This window comes from Gorilla gorilla, chromosome 2 (assembly GCF_029281585.2).
Source record: "Gorilla gorilla gorilla isolate KB3781 chromosome 2, NHGRI_mGorGor1-v2.1_pri, whole genome shotgun sequence".
NCBI lineage: Eukaryota > Metazoa > Chordata > Mammalia > Primates > Hominidae > Gorilla > Gorilla gorilla.
Genome location: NC_086017.1, coordinates 68,492,147 through 68,514,587, shown reverse-complemented (window position 1 = coordinate 68,514,587; position 22,441 = coordinate 68,492,147). Strand labels below are relative to the sequence as shown.

Here is a 22,441-nt window from a genome sequence, read left to right as displayed (position 1 = left end):
ACTCTGTCCCAGACTGGAGTGTCTCTGTACACACCCTCTGTGAATATTCATGTCTGTCTGTCCATCCAACCCCATCTCTCTGACCCTGTCCCTGTCCTTCCATCCTGTCCGGCCACCGACTCTCCTGGCTCCTCTAACATGGGGTTCCTCCAAATGTCTTTGGAGTCTCATCCAGGAACCTAGGTTCCTGGACTGTAGGTCGCATCCAAAGCGTAGTCGTGATCATAATATATTTTTTATCTGGAAAAAAAAAGCTGGTAATCTGAATTTCAGGAAGTTAAAGTTCCACAATTTTTCTGTGGGTAGAGCCAGGTGACAGCTTGGTTTTCTAACCTGGAAGGCCCTAGAGGAGTAGGATCAGGGTGGTGGGAGGACTGTTACAATTCACAAGAGGAGGTGTGGTTTTGCAGTTGCTGTTGCTGTTGCTGTTATTGTTGCTTAAACATTAAGGACTGGTTCAGCCCGAACACCTCTCAATGTACATATGGAGGGCCAAGGAGGCGAATAGACTTGCTTAAGGTTGAAGAGGGTGTTGGGGGCTGTGCCAGGCATGAGCCCAGTCTCCTGTCTCAGGTCTGAGCCTTTGGCAGTTGAACTTTGGAGACCATGTCTGTTGAGATGGATTTTTAGGATAAAGACTCTGGGGTGGGCAGGGGGCAGGAAGAGTTGTGGGAGAGGTCATCACAGTCAGAGAAGGTTACCTGCTGCCTTGGAGCTGGTGTGGGAAATCTGGGACCAAAGACCTCCTGTCCTCTAAGTCTCCACAGACCTTCTGGGGGTTTCAAAGCTGCAAATCACTGGTAAAACTGCCCAGCACCTGGGGGGTGACACAGGGGGAGGTGGAGAGAAAGATGACCCTGCCCTGCTCAGAACTGAATAAGGGAGAAAACTTTGGTTTCAACCCTCCTCTGAGATAAAAATTCTTGGCAGTGAGACTGCAGTAGGGCAGAGGAAGAGGGGTGTCAGGGAGCGTTCAGCAGCCAGAAACCTGCATCCAAATTCTGGCTCTCACCCTTGCAAGCTGAATAACCCTGGACTTAGCCATGGTGGGTCTTGCTTACTCATCCCTAACATGGGGGTTGTGAGGATTAAAGAGATAATGCATAGATGGCACCTGGTACAAAGTCACCTGTAATACATGAGTTGTGATTACTGTTTATCTTGGCACAATAAACAAAGATCGATTGGGCTTCTGCTCCCTGATGGTTTCACTGCAGCTAGCTAGCTCAACCTCCCTGGCTGGCTGGTAGGAAGGAAGGGAAGGAGGGCTAAATAGACAGCTGAAAGGATGGATGGACAGGTAGATAGAGGATAGACAGATGGATGGAAAAGTGAATGGATAGAGGATGGATGGATGGATGGATGGATGGATGAATCAACTGATGGGTTGATGGATGGATGGGTGAACAGATGGATGAACAAATGGATAGATGGATAAGTGAATAAATCAAATCTCCTAAAAGACAGTGGCTTACCAGACTACACCTTCCTCTACTTTCTAATCTCTGCACTTCAAAAAAACATGGAGAATTGAATATAAAACTCCAGGGGCAAGAGTGAAGGAGACATGGAGGCAGACAGGAAAGGAGGAAAATTGCCCTCTTGTTCATATGGCAGGTGGTGAGGAACCCAGCTGAAAGAATTATGATCTCCACAGTTAGAGGTCCCTGTCCCTCATCTTCAGGCTTGGTCACTTGCAGACCTGATGCCAGTTTCCAGCTGGATTTTCTTCTCTCCATAGGTGGAAGCTGACCCCAAGCCACCCTTCACCTGGACAGGATGAGAGTGTCAGGTAGGCTCTGAAATTGGTTTTGGAGTCATTTTTCTGTCAGCTGTGTCCACCCATCCTGGGCTCACAGTGATTTGGCTGTATCTGTTCTCAAATGGTCAGGCCGGAATTCCAGGAGGAAAGCAATCCAGGGGAGGCTGGAAGAGTAGAAGAGGCGACTTCCTGTCTCTAGGCTGAAAGGCATGAGGAACTTTTGCACAGAGGCCCCACATGGCTGGGATCATTGAGAGTGCCCATCTTGGAAACACTTGGCCTGGTTGGAAATTAGAGACAAAAATATTTACCTCGAGGAGGGCTATTCTAGAATTTTTATACCATAAAAATTCTAGAGGGAGGCAAAGGCCTTCTAGTCCACACCCTCATACTGTACCCCCCTTTGTACAGATAGGGAAACTGAGGCAGCAGACAGGAAATGCACCTGCCTCATTTACATTCCAGAACAGCTGTAAGGAGTCAGGGGCACAGGGTTTTGAAGTCAGCTTACTTCTCTGGGTTTAAACCCCACTTTTAACACTTACTAGCCAAGTGACAGTGGGGAAGTGACTGCCTCTCAGTTTCCTCATATGTAAAATGGGAATAATCAATGTATCCAGCACATAGGGTTACTCAGAGAATGAACTGAGATAATGTATTCAAAAGTTGCTCACATGGTGCCTGGCACAAAATTGAGTGCTGGGTGAACATGAGCTGATATCCAAGAGGAATTCTGGGTGCCTAGATCCGTGCTGTGCCGTTGAAGACCAGGGATCCCCACAGACCTGCATCCCACCCCACAGGACCCGGCGGGCCTTCTCCCCAGCCTGAGTAGTCAGAGACTAGTTCAAGGCTCTAGAGCTGAATTTGGGGCTGGGGAGCAGGGGAGATGCCAACAGGGAGGTCAGAGGGAGGGGTGCCACAGCTGGGCCTGTGCCTCAAGAGTCAGAGCAGAATGGGTGGGTCTGATTCAGAAGGTAGCAGGGATGTGAAATGGAGCCTGCTTTCCGGTCCCTGTAAAGAAAGGGAACTCCAGGTGGCTCGTCCCCATGTGTGGGGTTGTTCCCCAATCACATGGGGAATCAGAAAGCAATCTGGCCATGAGGCAGGGGCCAGGGAGCTGTGGCTTGTCTGGAAGCTGCACAGCAAGTCCAGTGTGCGGTTATTTGTGGAGGCCTTGAGGGAGAATTGATGGAAACTGTTGGGGGCAGCCCCAACCCCAAGCCACCTGGAAGCTGCCTACTTTTGACAACTACAATATCCCTGCCAACAAGCTCAGGGGCAAGGGTGTTACCAGGTCTGCTCTGTGCCTGAAGGACTTCAGCTCAGAGAGGCTGAGCTCCTGCTCAGAGACACAGCACTGCTGGCTGCCCTGAGCACTGGCCACAGCCTTCCTGACTCCTTTTCCAGGGCTCCCCTCCCAGAGTCCTGCCCTCCCACTGCAGTTCTCAGGCCTCCCCTTAAGGGGCTACAGAAAGGTCTAGAATGCTGGCCTCATTGCTAGAGATTCTCTCCCTCTGGAGGGCTAAGTGGAGCCCAGGCAGGTACATTTTTAACTTTCTCTCCCAGGGGACCCACTTGGGGGAATGTTGCCACATGACCTGGCATCACAATCTCACTAACTGGCCACTGGACAAATTCACACGTCTTAACACATGGTCCCATGGTCTGGTCCCCAGCGTGGATGTGGTCTGAGCCTATAGCATGGGGTCTGTGGGATTTGGGAAGAACTCACACGTGGTCTTGCGATGTGGTCTTGGCTCTGTGGTCTCCTGGCAGCATCCCCTTGCTCGGCAGGTGTGCTTCGCCTCCTGGCCCTCATCTTTGCCATAGTCACGACATGGATGTTTATTCGAAGCTACATGAGCTTCAGCATGAAAACCATCCGTCTGCCACGCTGGCTGGGTGAGTGGGGCTCACTGCTGGGGACAGGAACTGCAGACCAGGCCTGGGGGCCGAAGACATATTCTTCCCTCCATCCCTAGGTGACCCAGGAGACATGACAAGCTGTGCTGCCTTTGGGACCCCAGCAATTGCAGGGAGAGGGGGCACCCCCAGACTACCAGGAAGGGTGGAGTCCATGGGGAACAGAGGTGCATTGCAAGGGCCTGGGCAACACATGTGCCCACATCAAGGACCACTTTGAAAAGGTGACCCGAAGAAGGAAGGAAAGAAAGGAGGAAGGACAGAGGGAGGAAGAACAGAAGGAAGGGAGGTGGGAGGAAAGGAAGAAAGAACATCATGTATTGAGCGTCTTCACCTGCACCTGCTGCTCCCTCTTCCTGTATCTCTTCATGCAGATCTCCCCCACCTGCCCTCCCACCTGGCTCCTTCTCAGCCTTCGAGTTTCAGCTAAGGTTGCCCTGCTAAGGTTGCACCCCTTCCTCCTAGTTTAGCTTCTCTCATGTCAGGCTTTTCCCTTCAGAACACCATCATTATCTGTCATTATGGTTTTTATGTTTCATTGTTTGTTGCCTGTCTCCACACCCTAGAATGTGAGCTTCCTGAAGACAAGGATTTTATTTTGTGTGCATCCACCTCTCTAGTGCCTGGCACAGAGCAGATGCCTAGTAAACATTTGATGAGTGAAAAAAAAAAAAAACAGATGGATGGATGGATGGATAAATGGGTGGGTGGATGGATGGGTAGTTGGAAGGATGAGTAGATGGATGGATGGGTAGATGGAGAGATGGATGGATGGATGGATGGATGGATGGATGGATGGACAGATGGATGGACAGATGGATGGATGAGTGAAGAATGGCTGAGTGGGTGGGTGGATAGATAAATGGATGGTTGGATGGGTAGATGAAGGGATGAGTAGATGGACAGATGAATGGGCAAATGGAGAGATGGGTGAATGAATGAGTGGGTGGAGAATGGATGAGTGAGTGGGTGCATGTGTGAATGGCTGGATAGATAGATGGAGGGATAAGTAGATGGATGGGTCGGTGGAGAAGGGATGAGTGGGTAGACGGATGGGTGGATGGGTAGATGGAGGGAAGGGTGGATGGATGGACGAGTGGGTGGAGAAGGGATGAGTGAGTAGATGGATGGGTGGATGGCTAGATGGGTAGATGGTGGGTGGGTGGGTGGATAGATGAATGAATGAATGAATGAATGAATGGATGGACAGGTGGAAGGATGCTAGATGCTAGCTGCTTTACATGCATAGTCTCATTTAACCTGCACAAATGTCCCACAGAGTGATCTATGGTGTGGCTGTGGAATGGACTCAAGCACAATCCTTGGTGTGGTTTCACATGTGTTCTGAGAAAACAGAAGGTTGAGGAGATTTAAAAACTCACCCAAGTTCCTCTTGGAGATATTAGAACAAGAACGGGAACCCAGGTCTCCCAGATTCATATCCTTTCTGATCAAAGGAAGAAGTGAAGGGGAGGGATTTATATCTCTGGATTCATCCCACTTGAAGACCAAGAACCATGTACATTGACATCATCACAAACATCAGTGACCCGAGCCTCTCCCAGCTTCCTAAGGCAGCAAGTAAACCAGTCACTCCTTCTTGAACATGACCCCACAGTGGAGTGTCTGCGATCCCTTACCTTGTTTGCTTCTTGTCAAGCATGTTCCACAGCCCATGCTGAGATGATTTAGAAGTTTATATAGCTGCTTAGTGGCCAGGTGTCCCCCCCCCCCCGCGCCCCCCCCCTCCCCCCCCGCCCAGGATCGCTGCTTTTACAAACTAGACAGTGATGTGGCTGCACTAATGGCCTCAAAGGTGAGGGGCCCAGGTCAGTGTAGGAGGCTCAGGGGTGTCCTCTAGAGAAGAGTGCCCCAGTCCGAGGTGGGAGAGGGGCAGTAATTGAAAAGAGACCCAGTAATTATTTCTCTCTCAGTACTCAACTACCTGGGGTTTGACAAGCCAACATCTCCAACCAACCATCATTAAGTGACTGCTGGGTTTTGAACTCTGTGTTTGGCCCCAGGGACCCTCAATGAGGAACATGTGGCCCTGCTCATGGTCTGAGTCAGAGAAAGAAACAGACTTCATTACAGCATGTGGAAAAATGAAAGTGCATTAACATGATGCAGAGTCTCAAGAAATGTTTACAGTGGCAGGAAATGTAACCAGTGGGAAAGATGGCCAGTAAAAACCATTGATGTTTCAGCACTGAAGGGGGTAATTTTCATTTACTTCAAAGGTTCCTAACCTGAGTGCACATACCCTCATTTTATTATTTAATGCACTGATATAGAAGCACATATATTACTATAGCACAAATTTGGTTTTTGTTTTTACTATTATATTGATATATAATTGGTTTCCAATCTATTTTACTTTATGCATTTAATAACACAGTCTGTTGGAGTATAAAGTGATAAGTGTCTCAAGGGAAGTGAGAATAATTTTATTCTGAGGGGAGTTCATGGGCTTTTCCAAACCACCAAAGGGAATCATGGCACAGAAACCAGATTAAGAACCCCTGTGCGTAGGAAGTTAAGCAGAGTTCTTTCAGATAAGAGTGACCAGCCGGGCACGGTGGCTCACACCTGTAATCCCAGCACTTTAGGAGGCCGAGGCGGGCAGATCACGAGGTCAGGAGATCGAGACCATCCTGGCTAACACGGTGAAACCCTGTCTCTACTAAAAGCACAAAAAATTAGCAGGGTGTGGTGGCGGGCGCCTGTAGTCCCAGCTACTTGGGAGGCTGAGGCAGGAGAATGGCGTGAACCCGGGAGGCGGAGCTTGCAGTGAGCCGAGATCGCGCCACTGCACTCCAGCCTGGGCGACAGAGCGAGACTCCGTCTCAAAAAAATAAAAATAAAAAATAAAAAGATGAGAGTGACCAACTCAACTTTAACTGGTTTCAACAAAACATGAGGTCTTGATCGTCCACTATGGGCATCTTGTGGCTTCAGCTGTGGCTGAATCCAGGAGTCTCCCATGAAGTCCCCAGAGCTGGTCTCTCTTCTTTCTACATCCCTGGGCTTTGCTTGTTGCTACTTGACCTCAACAGATTAGGGCCTCATTCCATGGGCAGCTTTCTCTCTAAGGCAGGCAGGATGGCTCCTCTCCTGATGCTTATCTTCTCACTTGGCTGAAAAAGCACTTTCTCTCTCTCTCTCTCTCCCTCTCTCTCCCTCTCCCCCTACCCCCACCCACTATATATCAACATAGGGAAGTAGGGAAGGGCTCTGTCTCCAGAGGAATGTAACAGTATGATTGACCCAGCTTGGGTCTCATGCCACTCCTGGGGCCTTGGAGGCAAGGGGTAGGGACATTTCCAGATGGACAGCACCTGAGAACCAAATGGAAAGCGTGTAAGTGTTGTGGGGGGTTCCCCCAAAAAAGGAGAGTTTCTTCCCCTAGCATTTCTGCTTCCTCTGGAGGCCCTGTCCTCCAGGCGTCACTGCTGGCATGGTGGGAGATATGATGTAGAACCACAGAAACAACTAGGATATGGTATAAGATGTCAGGAAGTGGCCAAGGGCCCTAGAGCCAGTGCAGACAATATGCACTGTGGGCAGTCAGGAAAGAGACACCCCAATATGGGCCAAACACCCACAGCAGCACAACTCTACCCTTCACTGGGGCCCAAGGGCCAGGCACCGGGCTTGGCCCTCACACAGTGATCTCACTGGGTCCCCTCCATGGCCCTGTGAGGGTGGCTGACATCACATGTGCCATCTCCATGTGCTATCAAGGAAACTGAGGCCCAGGGAGGTTAAATGTCTCATGCAGTCGTATACTGGGAACTAGGGCACAAACTCCAATGGGTCTCAAACAGCCCAGCTTCTTTTGAACCAAGGGAGAGTCGTGTGTGTGTCTTGTACAAGTGTATGTGTGTATATGCACACGTGTATGCGTGTGTGTACACATGTCTGTGTGTGCACACATGTGTGTCTGTATATGTGACCATACGTGTGTGTCTGTATGCATACATGAGTGTCACATATATCTGCATGCGTGTGTGTGTGCATGTGTATGTGTGTGTGTGTGTGTACACACGCGTATCTGTGTATATGTGTGCTGTGTGTGTATGTATGTGTGTGAAGGGGTGACAGTGGCAAGGGATTTTTAGTTCATTTCAATGGCGCCAATTTAAAGCCCCTTATTCCCACTCCCCAGCCCCCAGCCCCCAACCTCCATCCTGCAGGAGGGTCCGAAGTGCTTTTCCTCTAACCAGATTCTGTCTTTTCTCCAGCAGCCTCGCCCACCAAGGAGATCCGTGAGTATCTGTGCAGCTCCACACCTCCCCCGACCTCATCCACTCACCCCCTGCTCCCATTTGCCCTAGGGCAACAAGGCCCAGGGCCCCTGCTCTGAGCCCTGCAGGTCCCAGAGAAACCTGGGCTTCCTGATTCTTCCCAGTCCTCTCCTCCCATGGCCCAATGGTGCCTTCTGAAGCCTCTAAGCCCTGTGGCAGGGGTGGCCCCCTCTCAGTCATTCAGACTGTAGAGACACAGTTCAACTCTGCCCCTTCTCCAGTACCCCTGCTGCAGTCTGGACCGAACCCTGCCCCTGCCCCCCGTTTCTGACAACCCCACACAGCTGGGAGCCTGAGGACCAGGGCTGTGCTCCTTAACCCCATTGCAGTGACCCCAGGCTTGGCTCAGGGTTCCTGCTGCAAAGTGCCAGAGACCACGTCAGGCGCTACAGGGGCCCCAGAGACAAACAGAAGTGGGTGCTGATTGTCTGTTGGGGTGGAAATGCCAGACCTGCCTAAGAGAAGTGGAGAAAGTGCCCTGGGTTCCAGGAGGGTCACCCCCTGGAAGGCCTCAGGGAGGAGGTATCCCCTCTGCAAAGGCCTAAAGGCAAGAATACTCCAGTGGAGTCCTTGGCTAGAGAGTCAGGACAAGGAAGGGGAGGGAGAGCTGTGATGATGGTACTAGTAACGATGATTGAGTGTCTATTATGTGCCAGGCACTGGATTCAGAACTTCACAGGCATCTCATGCAATCCTACATACAACCCTATGTTGGTGCTATAAGTAGCCCCTTTTATAGGTAAGGAAACTAAGGCACTGAGAAGTGAAATCTTTTGGCCAGGGTCACACAGCTGTAAGTGGTGAGGCAGAAGTCAAACCCCCTCCACCATCTAGTCCAGAGCCCACCCCCTCAACCCCTCTTTGCAAGAGGCAGCACCTCCAGGCCCTCTCCATTTCCTTCTCAACATGGTGGTGACTCTGAAGAGGGCTGTGGGTCCCAAAATAGGATTTTGCCTGGCTAAGAGGGACATGGGTGCCCCAGTACACTGTGAGATTACAGAAGGCAAAGACAATATGAAGCAACACAAATCATTCACCCCACACCCTTAACCCTAGCTCCTTGAAGTCTCCTCAGTCATATTCTGAAGTGGACACAGAGTGTCACAGCATCTTGTTGCTATCAAACACTTAGGCATCACCTGCTGGGGGGATAGCAAATTCAAGCACACATGCTGCTTTCCACCCTGCCTGTTCCCATGGCAGACATCACCAATCAATCCCAGCATTCTTTCCCTCCAAGCCCATAGCCAGCCTTGAGAGATTTATCATTAAGCCTTTAACAGGAGGTCCACACTGACATTTGAGGAAACCTGTTTGACAACCCTGATCTAAACCAACTCCCTGATTTCACAGTTTGCAAAGATAAAGGGAGCAATTTCTGGCAAGCCACAGAGCAGATTAATGAAAGAGCAGCCTATTTCCTGAATGAACCCCTGCCCCAGTGCTCTTGGTAGCACACCGGTTCCATGCCCTGAGCAATAGCACAAGGGTTCCCAGGGGGGTTGGGCCTCAGGGATTGAGGCAGCTGATGGGAGCAGCCTTCTATGCCAGAACCCAGAGAGCAAATCTCCTGCCTCCCAGAGGCTGAGGCCCCCTTGGCCTCATCTCCCTTCATCCAGCAGCGTGACTGTGAAGGCTGGATGGTCAGAAAATCAATGCTGGAAAAGCCTGCTTAAGCCAGCCTGTTGACATCAGGTTTATCAGACTTAGCTGCAATTGATTAGGCTCTGGGCAAACTCCAGAAGTGGTCCCCAGGGCTGGGAATGATCTCCCTGCATAGGTGAGATCCCCGGGTGAGGGGTGCACATGGCTGGAGGTGGGGCCCCAAGGCTGTAGGAGACCAGGAGCCAGGCCCTGGCTTCCCGCCCCAGCATCACTCCTCAGCCAATCCCATAGGTGGGGGCTGGGCCCCTTCATAGGGATCCTGCCCAGAAGGAGGAGAAGGGCAGTTGGTCCACCCCCAGCCCGGCCCTCTCTCCCCTAAGCCACAGGCTTGGATACCCACTGTCTCCTGAACAGCCCTTCACAGATGCCTCTGCCCCCTGCCCACTCTCTGGGTGACAATGTCATGGTTTGAGTTCAGTTCCACCCATCACGTGTGTGTGCTGAAACCAGGAGAGGGGGAGCCCCGGACAGGCATTTCCTCTCAGATTCCCAGGGTTGCCTGCTCAGTGGAGGGAAACCAAGCCAGCAGGGTTCCCTGGTGTGGGCTGCATTTGCTCCTAGAAGGGGCACCTTTACCTACTCAAAGGTGCTCGCCAAGCCTGGCAACAGTGGGTTGTGCCCCTCCAGAGGGGTGCATTTTCCTGATTCACCTAAAAGCTCCCTATAGACCAGGGAGGACCCTGGAAACCTCATGGTCCCTACCAGCCTCAGGTGTAGCCTGGCCCAAATATTGTACATGTTATGCAGTGAAGACTATCCAGTGCCTACTATGTGCCAGGCACAAGAGTTTTTAGGATGAGTCAATAAGATAATAAACATAAAGTCCTGGCCCCAGTGCCTTGCATGCAGCAAGGTCTTGGCATGTGCAAGCTTCCTTAAGGAGCCCGCAGCTTTGCTCCAAAGCACACACTGGCAGACCTTGGCCAGACGCCTGGCACAGGGGCTGGGGAGGGAAAGGCTGCCCAACCCCCGTTTTCCCTTTGCAGATGAGCATTCTCCAAATCCATGTTTACCCAGTCCTCCTTAATGCTGCCTTCCAAACTGTCAGCGGGTGCTAAAAAGCACACATTACGATGAAATAGAACATGCCAGGCTGCAAGGGCGGGTGTCATCCCAGAACTCAAAGAGCACGTTGAGGGCTCAGCCGCTCAGCCACATCTTTAGGTCCCACCAGCATCTCCCCCCAGGCATGGACCTCCCCAATTTACCCTGTGAAGGCTGCATGGAGAAGATGCAGGTCTTAGGAACAGCCAGCATCACCAGAGGTGCCACTTAGTGAGTACCCAGTGGGCTCCCAACACCGTGCTGAGCTCCCAGTGGGAGAACCGGAACCGTCTGCCTGTTCTCTGTTGTATTCCAGCATCAGGCACTCAGTAGATGCTCAGTAAATGAGTGATAAATGAATGAATGATGAGAAGAATAGCCAATGTGTACTGAGCATTAAACCACACTCATGTATTCCTCACAAGAACCCAGTGGGGGAGGCACCACAGATACCCCATTTTGCAGATAAGATGAGGTGCAAGGAGGTTGAGAATTTGCCCAAGGGAACCTGGCTAGACAGAAGTGCTCCCACTCACCCCGCCAGGGTCCCTGGGAGTTCTCAACAGGGGCCTCTAGGGACTCAGAAGGCTGCCATGGCCCAAATGAGAGGTTCTCAGGAGAGTCCCTTCGTCATGGTGACTCAGGTTTACTCTGGTTACATTTACCAAGGGTGCCCTCCTGTGGCTGGAGCTGTGATGGGAAGCCCAAAAGTTCATTCTGGGCTGGTCCTGTGTGCTCTGGTGGGGGCTGTTGGAGGCACTGTGGAGCCCAGAAGGGCACATCTCCCAGACTTTGCGATCAGCGAAGGCTCCCCCAGAAAGAGGCTCTGAGCTTCGTCCCAAGCTGCGCCCTGGCCCTAGCCCTGGCCTCCCTTCCTTCTCCCCCAAGTACCTCCTGAGCTTCTGCCCACCAAGGCTGGTCTCTTTCCTCCCCAGAGGTTAAAAAGTACAAGTGTGGCCTCATCAAGCCCTGCCCAGCCAACTACTTTGCATTTAAAATCTGCAGTGGGGCCGCCAACGTCGTGGGCCCTACTATGTGCTTTGAAGACCGCATGTAAGTACCTAAGACGCAACTATGTTTTATTTTATTTTATTTTATTTTATTTTATTTTATTTTATTTTATTTTATTTTATATTTCATTCATTCATTAAAAAATTCAGAGGCTGCAGGGGCTGGCTTGTGAGACCAGCCCACAGCTTCCCTTTCACTCTGGGTGTGTGAGGCACAAATAACAATAATTGAAACAGCTCCCACATCCACCAGCACCTTGCCTGGTGCTTCACAGCATCTCTCATTCATTCCCCCGACATCCTGGGAGGTGGGGATATTACCCCTATCGTAAAGATGAGGATAGTGGGGTGCAGACAGGGTCACCTGCCCAGTGGCAGGGCCAGGATTTGACCTCAAGTCTAACAGCCAAGTTGCTGGGCTTCCCATGAAAGGAAATGCCTGTAGAGAAGTTTCAAGATCCTAACCCAGGCATCAAAGCCCAGATATAGCAGGCACCAGGGCTTCCACCCCAGTACAGGAGAAAGGCTGTGTACCCATCATCCAACCTAGACAGTAAAGGCCCTGGGACAGCAAGTGCAACCTATGAAAGAACTCAGGGACGGGTGTTTAAACCAGGATTCTGAACCTAACCACAGCTTGTTTAAGCAAAACAAGGAAGTGATGGGTTCAAATACCTAAAAGACCAGGGGTGGTAGGCAGGCTTCAGGACCACCTGGATCCAGGGATTCAAACAATGTCATCAGGGCTGTCTCTCGCCCCATCTTCAGCTCTACCCTCCTCTGTCTAATAGCTTTGCTTTTTTTTTTTCTACTTGCAAGGGATTTCTCCATGTGGTTAAAGAGAGAGACCACCAGCTGGTTTGACATATTAGCCCAGCCTAGCACCCTAATGGGAAAAAAGCCTTCCTGTCTAAATTATCCCTGCAAAAGTCCCAAGCCTGTATTTCATTGACTGGCCTGGGTCACATGACCAAGCCTAGCCCAGCGTATTAGTCCGTTTTCACGCTGCTGATAAAGACATACCCGAGACTGGGTAATTTATCCAGGAAAAAGATTTTAATGGACTCACAGTTCCATGTGGCAGGAGAAGCCTCATAATCATGGTGGAAGGCAAAGGAGGAGCAAGTCACATCTTACATGGATGGCAGCAGGCAGAGAAAAAGCTTGTGCAGCCTCTTTATAAAACCATCAGATCTTGTGAGATTTACTCACTATCATGAGAACAGCACAGGAAAGACCTGCCCCCATGATTCAATTACCTCCCACTGGGTCCCTCCCACAACACGTGGGAATTCAAGATGAGATTTGGGTGGGGACACAGCCAAACCATATCAGCCAGTCGCTGTAGCTGGGGACGTAGGATGCTCTGCTTGTCCACACCTGGGAGAGAGAGGTCAATCCCAGGAACCACCTGGCCTGTTGGTGGAGAAAGACAATTCTCCCACCGCACATCCAGAGACAAGGATGTGGATGCTGGGCCAGCAGGAACACAGCTGGGCCACGTGGGGACTCAGACACCCCAGGATGGCAGCAACCTTCTGGGTCCTGCCTCCTTCCAGCAGCCAGGCCTCACGGCCTAGGGGTGGGATGGCCCCACCTCCAACACCTCAGAGGCCCAGGCAGGGACCTTGCCTCTTCTCTGAGCAGGTTGCTCTGGTCCAACATGCCTTGAGAAACTCTTCAGAGAATCCAGCCCACCACTAGTTTTCAGGAGAAAACAGATGGCCCCCGTTATTGCATGTGTTTCCCAATGCTTCTACATTGCTTATGTGGGTCCTCACGGAGTTCCCCAGCTGGGAGAGCAGAGTGTTCATTCCACACTCGGGACCGACTGTCATATTTCTTCTTCATTGTCTTCAGGATCATGAGTCCTGTGAAAAACAACGTGGGCAGAGGCCTAAACATCGCCCTGGTGAATGGTGAGTTGCAGATCCATCCCCGGACAGTTCCCACCCAGAACCAGGAAGGGTAGGGGGTAGCGGCATATTCATTCAACCAACATTGGCTCAGCTCCTACCTCATGGCAGGAATGCCCGCAGAGCTCAGGAGGGGAAGCGTGGCTGGCCTGGGGGAACAGAAGGTCTCAAAGACCCGCAGAGCTGTAAAACCGCAGAGCTAGCCAGGCCCCTGCCACATGCTCCTATCTCAGGAGGACACACTTCTCCTAAGGAACATGAGTGAACCATGACCCGATCCTCAAAGCCTCTCTGCTTAAAACAACACAAATGAGGATGTGGGGACAACCAATGACAGTGCAAGATCACGTGCTGAGTATACACCTTCATTCATTCATTCAACAAATACAGGCAGCAGCTACTGTGGGCCAGGCTCTGTACAGGACACTGGGGGTCAGCCAAGAACTAGAAAGGCCCTGGCTTCACAGCCTCCATAGGTATCCGTGAAGCTCACAAACAATCTCAATGTGGTGAGCCTCTCTGGAGGGGCAGAAAGCACAGCTATGGGAGCTGGGATGCAGAGCTGGGATGCAGAACAGGGGACAGACCCTGGGTGGTTCAGGGGAGGCTTCCAGCGGGAGCTGATGGCCAGCTAAGGCCTGAAGGATTGTGGGCGCTGGCCAGGAGAAAATTGGGGAAGGCTCTTTCCAGGCAGGGGCAACACAGTGCAGGGAGGAGAAGGGAAAGGAAGGGAGAGAGGTTTGCAGGGCAACATAGAGAGGCAAGGCTGGGGAGAGCAGCAAGGCCAGAGGATGAGGAGCTAGCAAGCCTGCTAAAAAGTGTGACTGGAAGCCGAGAGCAGTAGGGAGCCACGGAAAGGCTTTGAGCAGGGTGTGAGGGGCCAGGCCTGCACTCCAGAAACCTCCCTCCAGCTTGGAGTAGGGGGGCTGGAGGCAGGGAGACCACAAGGGAATCCATGGCCTTGATAACCCTGCATCTCCTGCAGGACACACACTTAAACAGGAGGCCAGAGGGCCGCCAAGCCTGAAGTAGGGACACGTTTCAGGAGGGAGTGGATTTACAGGGTCAGGTAAGGACCAGGGGTGGTCTAGCCCCAGCCAGACCTCCTCTCTGCCTCTGTTCTTAGAAAACAGAGTTTTCTAAGAACTGGCTGTAAGGGCCACTTCTGGGACAAAGGTCAGGGCAAGTTGGGGAAAAGGTGTAAGGGATGCTCAGGAAGGAACTTGTCGAGCTTGTGTGTGGCAGGACCACATGAGCACACTTAGGAAGGAACAGGGTAGGATGGGAGCCCCGGCCTTGCCAGCTCCAAGCCCCTGCACTTCACTCCAGAGAAAGCCTTTTCTCGCTCTGCCAAGAAACCCTAATGGGTCAGGGGAGAAGTCGAGGCCTGGAGCAGTGATGGGGCTGTTCCTGGACAGACGGGAGTCAGAGGACAGCCCTGGCCAACTTCCTAAGAGCCCAGGAAGGGCCAGGGCAGGGAGAGGCAGGAGGCTGAGTGGAGCCGTTCCTCTGCAGGTTTGAGGAGGGCCCAGGCCTGTTCCACTCCAGCCTCAATGAAGTGGCATCCCTCCTGCAGGGAGGGTGTGCCCAGGCTGGTCTCAGAGCGCTCTTTTGTGCATGCCAGACCCCAGAAGACTGTAGGAGCCTCAGCGTACATCAACACTCCCATCCATCTGCCCTCACCCCACAGTGAGGGCAGGCAGGAAATGGCACAGGCTGCAGCTGACCTGGCTGAAACCTGCTGACTTTCTCCCCTAAATGGGTCGCACCTGAGAAAAGCTTTTTGAATATTCTCCAATGAGATGGCCCCAGACTAGGCCTCTTTCCCTGCCTCTCACAAAGCCAAAAGGATGAAAATAACCATCAATGGCAATAAGAACTAGCATTTATTGGGCACTTACTGTGCCTTTTCATTTAACCCCATCACTGTGCTAGGATGGAGCTATGCTCAATATCCCCATTTCCCAGGTAAGAAACTAAGGCTCAAAGAGGTTAAGCAGGCTGGGTGCAGTGGCTCATGCCTGTAATCCCAGCACTTTGAGAGGCTGAGGTGGGCAGATCGCTTGAGCTCAGGAGTTCAAGAACAGCCTGAGTAACAGTGAACCACCCCCCGAATCTGCCCCGTCTCTACAAAAAGTAAAAAAATTAGCTAGGTGTGGTGGCGCACACCTGTAGTCCCAGCTAAGGCTGAGGTGGGAGGATTGCTTGAGCCTGGGAGGTCGAGGTTGCAGTCAGCCAAGCTCACACCACTGCACTCCAGCCTGGGCAGCAGAGAGAGAGACCCTGTCCAAAAAAAAAAAAAAAAGAGGTTAAGCAACTTGCCCAAGGTCACACAGCCTATAAAACCACCTACATTTGAACCTGGATCGAGTCAACTGCAGGTCTTAATCATTCACCTGAACTACCTCCCTAGACTAGAAATGTCTCAACCATGTATACAGCACCTACTGTATACATGCGTGCTATGTATGCCAGATGTGGGGAAGCCCAACAAATCATGTAAAGGGCTCAGCGTCCTCATCTATATGACCAAGAACAACACAAGGATTGCTAAGGATCCAGTAGTCTTTAACCTTTAGTGGGGCAGAGAGTCCTCAGGATCTTCCAGCTATGCTGGCCGCCACCCCCACCCCCAACACTCTCCAATTGCAGAATCATTCACAAGCGCACGCGATCACAAAAGCAGCCCCATGGGTTCACAGACTCCTTCCAAGAGCCCCAGGTGAAGCATTCCGTTCACGCTACGTGGCTCCCGAGAATCCTGGAGGGGCTGCTAAGCGAGCCTGCTCGCGCCACCTGGACAGCCTAGGCCTCGTCCCCACCCTCCTCCGTAAGCCTGGGAGCTGCCATCCCCTCTGCAACACCTCCATCTAGCGGCGAAGAGCGCGAACTGTAACGTTCCTCCAGAAGACTCGGTTCCCTGGAGGGCTTGGCCTTCGGCCACCTCCTCCCACAAAACCCACAAACGCAATCCAGGTTACTGGACCCTGGGAAACTGAGTACCGCTTAGCCCAACACAAATCCCTTTGCCTTCAAGAGGTGGAGGACTCCAGTTGTAGGTTTTCTATTTAGGTGGGAATAAAATGACGACTGTCATTTTGATTTTGATTTTGCAGCTAAAATTCATCTTGTATGACTACTATTAATATTTTTAATGTATCTCCTTTAGTTCCCACAACCCATTGTACAGATGCAAAAATTGAGGTCAAAATGGTAAGTCCTGCGTTAGAAACTGGTAGGACAGAACACAGACTCAGACTGAGTAGACTCAGTTCGATTCCAGAGATGTCCTCAGCCGTTACGTTCTTGAACCTCTCAGATGAGCCAGCCATTCCTGGAAACCTACTTTAGTCCTGCGTGCTCTTTATAGGACCTGATTTCATTAGATTCTTATTCTGTTTTTAGATCTTAGACTACAGATTAGCCATTTTCAGCAGAACGACAGGCAGAATGATACGTGTTACAGGGGATAATCGTTCTCCTCTTAACCCCTAGGAACCACGGGAGCTGTGCTGGGACAGAAGGCATTTGACATGTACTCTGGAGGTAGGTGCCTCTGCTGACACTGAAGTCACGGTGGGGGGTGCGGTGCAGAGGGCTGAGCCTCTTCATGTGGCAAGGGACCTGGTGGCTCGAGGTACCTGGTGCTTCTTTCCACAGGAGGCACCCAGGAAGAGGTGCGGTGGGGGTTGAGGGTGTCCTGCTGCTTTCGAAACTCCTTCTGGCCATCTCAGTTGGGATCTCCCAGACTCAGATCCTGAGACAGGGATTCAAGTGCAATGCTTTATTTAAGAAGTGAGCTCAGGAAACGTCGGATGGGCAGCTGGAACCCTGTCCTCGGCCCAGGGCTTCATAAGACCCTACCCGGCCCTCCTCCATCTCCATCCCAACTCATGGGTGAGCAGTCCGCAGAGCTAGGAGTGTGCTGACCTGGAGTCTGCATCAGGGCCCACGCAGATCTCTTACCAGGTGTGCCCCACCCCCAGGCTTCTGACACTCCCCCAGGATGGAGGGGTGACCAGGGGCTGGCTGTTGCTTGATGGGAGGGTGGTGTGGATGGAGCCTGGAAGGGCACACTGAAGTGCCCACATGCAGTGTGCAAGGTCCCTCCTCCTGGTACAGGATAGAGCTGAGGACAGGGGCAACAGGAGATGGGGACAGGCCAGGGGCTGAGGACCAGACATCCTGCCTGGAGTCCTACCGATGTTCAGCGTGGCCTGGGGCCAGGTTTATGGAAAAGGTCCAGTCTCCGGAGTCAGAGACTACTGGCGGCATGACCTGAAGCAAGTGATGCCTCTTGAGCCTCAGTTTCTTCATCTGTAACATAGAGGCAGCTATAGTTTCCACTCCATTAAATTGATGTGAGGATTAGATGATAACCTGAAATAATTGGTGGAAGGGTATCCAGCCTGACTGGTGGAGGGGTCCAGGCAAGCTATGTTAGTCTTCTCCCTTCCCTCTTCTTCCCCTTCCCTCCGCTCTTCCCTCATTCCATCCAGATTACTCAGAAGCAAGGAAATCATCTGTCAGAATGAAAAGGAAAAAAAGTGTAAAGATGAAACTAAGTTTTAAAATGCCTTATTCTAAACTTGAATGTAGCCATGGCTGTTGGGGACCCAGAAACAGAAGCATTGTGAGCAAGTAGCCCTTCCCTTCAGGAAACAAAAGGGGATGATGGCTTTTTAAAGTGAGGTGATCATTAGCAGAAGGCATATTTTATTTTTTCAAATACCCACCGTCCATCCAGACAAGCACCAGACCATAATATCTGCTAACAACACAAATTAATGGTGCTTTAAGAGCTCCCTCCTTTTGTCATAAAAGTTCAAGGGCCATTTCTTTAGAAGAGTGACTGTGGTGGTTGACCGGAAACCTGTCACTGAGCTGGCTGGCAGCTGGCCTTAGTTGGGAGAATGGCTTCTTCCCCAAGGTCCTAGAGGTCCGCACTGGAATACTAATAATCAAGGCCAGCTTTGTGGGCCTATGACCTGGGGACAGGGCAGTCACACGGGTCCCGTGCTTGGAAGAATCTCACACTTGGCTTGATGCTCTGCCATCGTGGTCTTGAAATACTTAATAATTTTTTATTAAAAGGCCCTGCATTTTCATTCTGCACTGGGTCCTGCAAATTATGCAGCCAATCCTGCTAATAATTTTTGGTTCCATTGTAGTACGCTTACTGTATGCCCAAAGTTATTGTCACATTTGCACTTTATAGAGGTTATAAGCAGGGCTGTTACTCATCCTCATTTGACAGATATAGTCTCTGCTTTAGCCACCAGGCTGCTTGTTCCCAAACTTGAGCCTACTCGAGTTGCACCATATCTAGAATAATATCTGCATTATTAGTATTTTTCTTTAAATTGGATCACTTTCTTTCTTACCTAAGTAAATATATCTTAAAAGGAAACTATATTACTGCCTTAAATGGAAAGCTATTATCACTTGTTATGCAGGGAAGGTGACCATAAAAATAATCACAATGGAGGGCCCTGGGACAGTGGCTTATGCCTGTAATCCCAGCACTTTGGGAGGCCGAGACAGGCAGATCACCTGAGGTTGGGAGCTCGAGACCAGCCTGACCAACATGGAGAAACTCCAATTCTACTAAAAACACAAAATTAGCAAGGCATGGCGGCGCATGCCTGTAATTCCAGCTACTTGGGAGGCTGAGGCAGGAGAATCGCTTGAAGCCAGGAGGTGGAGGTTGCAATGAGCGCAGATCGCATCATTGCACTCCAGCCTGGGCAACAAGAGCGAAACTCTGTGTCAAAATAATAATAATAGCAATAATAATAATAATAATAATAATCACAATGGAAACAAATCAGCCTCTTCACAGTGAGCTGGATGCTGATGCCTCCCCCAGGTGCTAAACCTAGAGCTGTTCTCTGTTAAATAGAGAGCTTGGCAAGTTAGGGAGGCATTAAAGACACACGCAGAGCCTTGCTCCTTGACACAGCAGGAGAGTTGTATTCATAGTCGACTGGAGTTCTCTCCCAGGGATCTCAGTTGTCTGAGGCCACGTGCTATACCACCTAAAGTCAGCACAGACAATCTGGGCATTGTCCAGTGTAGAATGGGGTCTGGGGTATGCAAAGGGCCCAGAGCACCTGAGAGATGATGGCACTTGGTCCCCAGAGGGGTAGGCACACAAGGGCCCTTCTACCAGTGGTGCTCACCATCAGCTGCAAATCACAGTCACGAGGGGAATTTCTAAATTCCAGTGTCCAGAAGCCACCCCACATCACCTGGATGAGTTCCCCTCACTCTGCCCTCCCCTAGGACAAGGGCTACAGGGAGCTCCACCTGGGATGCTCCTCCTCCTGGCTTCTGAGCTCAGCCCAGTGTCCACCGGGCCTAGCTGACTCCTGCATCATGGGGCAGTAGACAAGCATGAGAATGACCAGGGCTCATTTCCCCTAAATCACCAGCACCTTTTCCTTCCTCCCCCAGATGTTACGCACCTAGTGAAATTCCTTAAAGAAATTCCGGGGGGTGCACTGGTGCTGGTGGCCTCCTACGACGACCCAGGGACCAGGTAAGTAGAAAACTCTACCTGCCAGGCCACGCAGCGATGCAAACTGCATGCCTTCAAACCCTGCACACCCTTTTCTGCTCTTTTGCCAGATCCATTTTCTGGCAACTTACCTCGAGGAAATTATCAGACAAGTATGCAAAGAAATGTTCTAGGAGGTTCATCACAGCCTTCATTGCCACAGTGAAAAACTGGAAACCCTCTCCCTGTCCAATAATAACAGCTGACTGGCTACAGAAACTATGACATACGGTGACATAGGATATGATAGATACACAAATGAAGATAGACTGCATCAAAAATGATGGTGCAGAAAGTATTTAAGGACGTGGAAAATCGCTCACCCTCTAGTGCTAAGTGAGGGGAAAAAAACACTGTATGGAAATATATACACTGATCACACTAAGGGGAGGAGGGGTGAGACTGTATTTCTTAGTTACTTCTTTGTGATCTTCCATATTTTCCAAATGAACGTGTATTGTATTTGTAAATAGAGCAGTACTGTTTTAACACATCTCCAGCCCCATCTGAAGCCCTTTTAGAGAGGAAGTCTTGAAGCCCTTTACCCTGTCCTTCCTGAGTGCAGCCACGTTCTCTGGGCACCCCCAGGGCAGATGCTGAATGGGGAGAAGAGTGGGAACCTTGCCCCATAGGAATCTCACCACCTGATGCCCCTGCGACCCACCCCCGCATCCTGACCATCCTCTCTGGTCCTCTGCAGAATGAACGATGAAAGCAGGAAACTCTTCTCTGACTTGGGGAGTTCCTACGCAAAACAACTGGGCTTCCGGGACAGCTGGGTCTTCATAGGAGCCAAAGACCTCAGGGGTAAAAGCCCCTTTGAGCAGGTGGGCTCTGGGCCACAACCCGGCCCTATGAAGGATGGATGAGGAGCTGGGTGGTGGTAGGAAGGAGTCACCCATTCACCTCCCAAGGGCCTTAAAATTGGGAGGATTGTCTGGGGAGAGGCCCCTGGCTGTCATTCACTCCAAAGGCCAGGGTGGTCTGATTGGCCAGGAAGCTGCCTTGGCCATTTCGCAAAAGCTGGGTCATATATAGATACGCAGGTATACAGATAATTATCAGAAAAGGAAGAGGGAAAAGGAGAAAAGAAGGATGATGGGCAAGTGAGGCATGAAGGAACGAGAAAGAAACGGAGACATGGAGCTGTGTGGTGGGGAAGGGGATCCCGGGGAAAGGAGCAGGATGCCTGTCCCCATCCCTTCAGCCTCCCTGGCTAGGCATGGAGAAAACGAGGAGGGAAGTCAGAAGGCAGGGAGGAGGCCGATGCCATCATCAGACAAGAGGTGCTGGAGGGGGCAGGTGCAGGGAACCGTGTGCTGAGCTCTAGGAAGGGCACCACGACTGGGATGGGAGGATTTTTTTCCTGAGCTAGAAAATGTGGTCTTGGTCTGTATGCGTGTGTTTCTAAGAGGATGTATTTGGGTAACTAGAAATTACTTGAACGCAGTGAAGAACGCAGGAGGCCGGTGGGCGGGGGCGGCCGGGTGTGGTTCCCGAATGTCCTGTGGGGGTGCTGCAGCAGGGCCCTAGCAAGAGGGCAAGAGGCCTGAGGCTGCATGGGCAGGTGGTGCTTTCCTGCCCCAAAGCTTGGGCTCCAGACCCAGGGGAACTGGCAAGACAGAGGAGGCGTGGGAGTACAGGAAGCCCAGCATCATCTTCACCCATCTGCAACCAGCTGGCCGGGACCGACACACAAAAATGAACCAAGCACCCTGATGGGACTAAGCCGGTCTGTTCTTAGTCCCCACACTTGGGAAACTGGGTTTTAGGCAGGTAGCATCTAGAATCTCTTTTTTAATTCCTGAGAGTCAGCCACAGTGATTCCAACAGCAGATTTTGCCATTTACGTTTTTTTCTTTCATAAACCAAACCTGAGCTTTTTAGACACAATCCTAAGTGATTTTATTCTTCTTACATACTTATTACTAGTATATATATTTTTTTGAGATAGGGTCTCGCTCTGTCACCTAGGCTGGAGTGCAGTGGCACAATCTCGGCTCACTGCAGCCTCGACCTCCTGGGCTCAAGCAATCCTCCCGCCTCTGCCTCCTGAGTAGCTGGGACCACAGGCATGCGCCACCACACCCAGCTAATTTTTTTATGTTTTCTAGAGACAGGGTCTCCCATGTTGCCCAGGCTGGTCTTGAACTCCTGGCCTCAAGTGACCCTCCTTCCTTACCCTCCCAAAGTGCTGGGATGATAGGTGTGAGCCACTGCGCCCCACCCCTTATTATTAGTATTAATTAATA

General features: G+C 51.2%; 1 protein-coding gene across 1 annotated transcript in view; it reads left to right on the top strand.

Annotated features, from left to right (window-relative positions):
- FAM3D (FAM3 metabolism regulating signaling molecule D) overlaps nucleotides 1-22,441 on the top strand; it is a 32,408-nt gene that overhangs the window by 9,376 nt on the left and 591 nt on the right. The window contains exons 2-9 of the mRNA XM_063703875.1: nucleotides 1,742-1,792; nucleotides 3,560-3,667; nucleotides 7,933-7,956; nucleotides 11,640-11,757; nucleotides 13,575-13,633; nucleotides 17,126-17,176; nucleotides 20,087-20,171; nucleotides 20,890-21,016. Of these exons, the coding sequence (XP_063559945.1) occupies nucleotides 1,780-1,792; nucleotides 3,560-3,667; nucleotides 7,933-7,956; nucleotides 11,640-11,757; nucleotides 13,575-13,633; nucleotides 17,126-17,176; nucleotides 20,087-20,171; nucleotides 20,890-21,016 (585 nt within the window). The 5' untranslated portion in view covers nucleotides 1,742-1,779. The remainder of the gene's footprint in view (nucleotides 1-1,741; nucleotides 1,793-3,559; nucleotides 3,668-7,932; nucleotides 7,957-11,639; nucleotides 11,758-13,574; nucleotides 13,634-17,125; nucleotides 17,177-20,086; nucleotides 20,172-20,889; nucleotides 21,017-22,441) is intronic.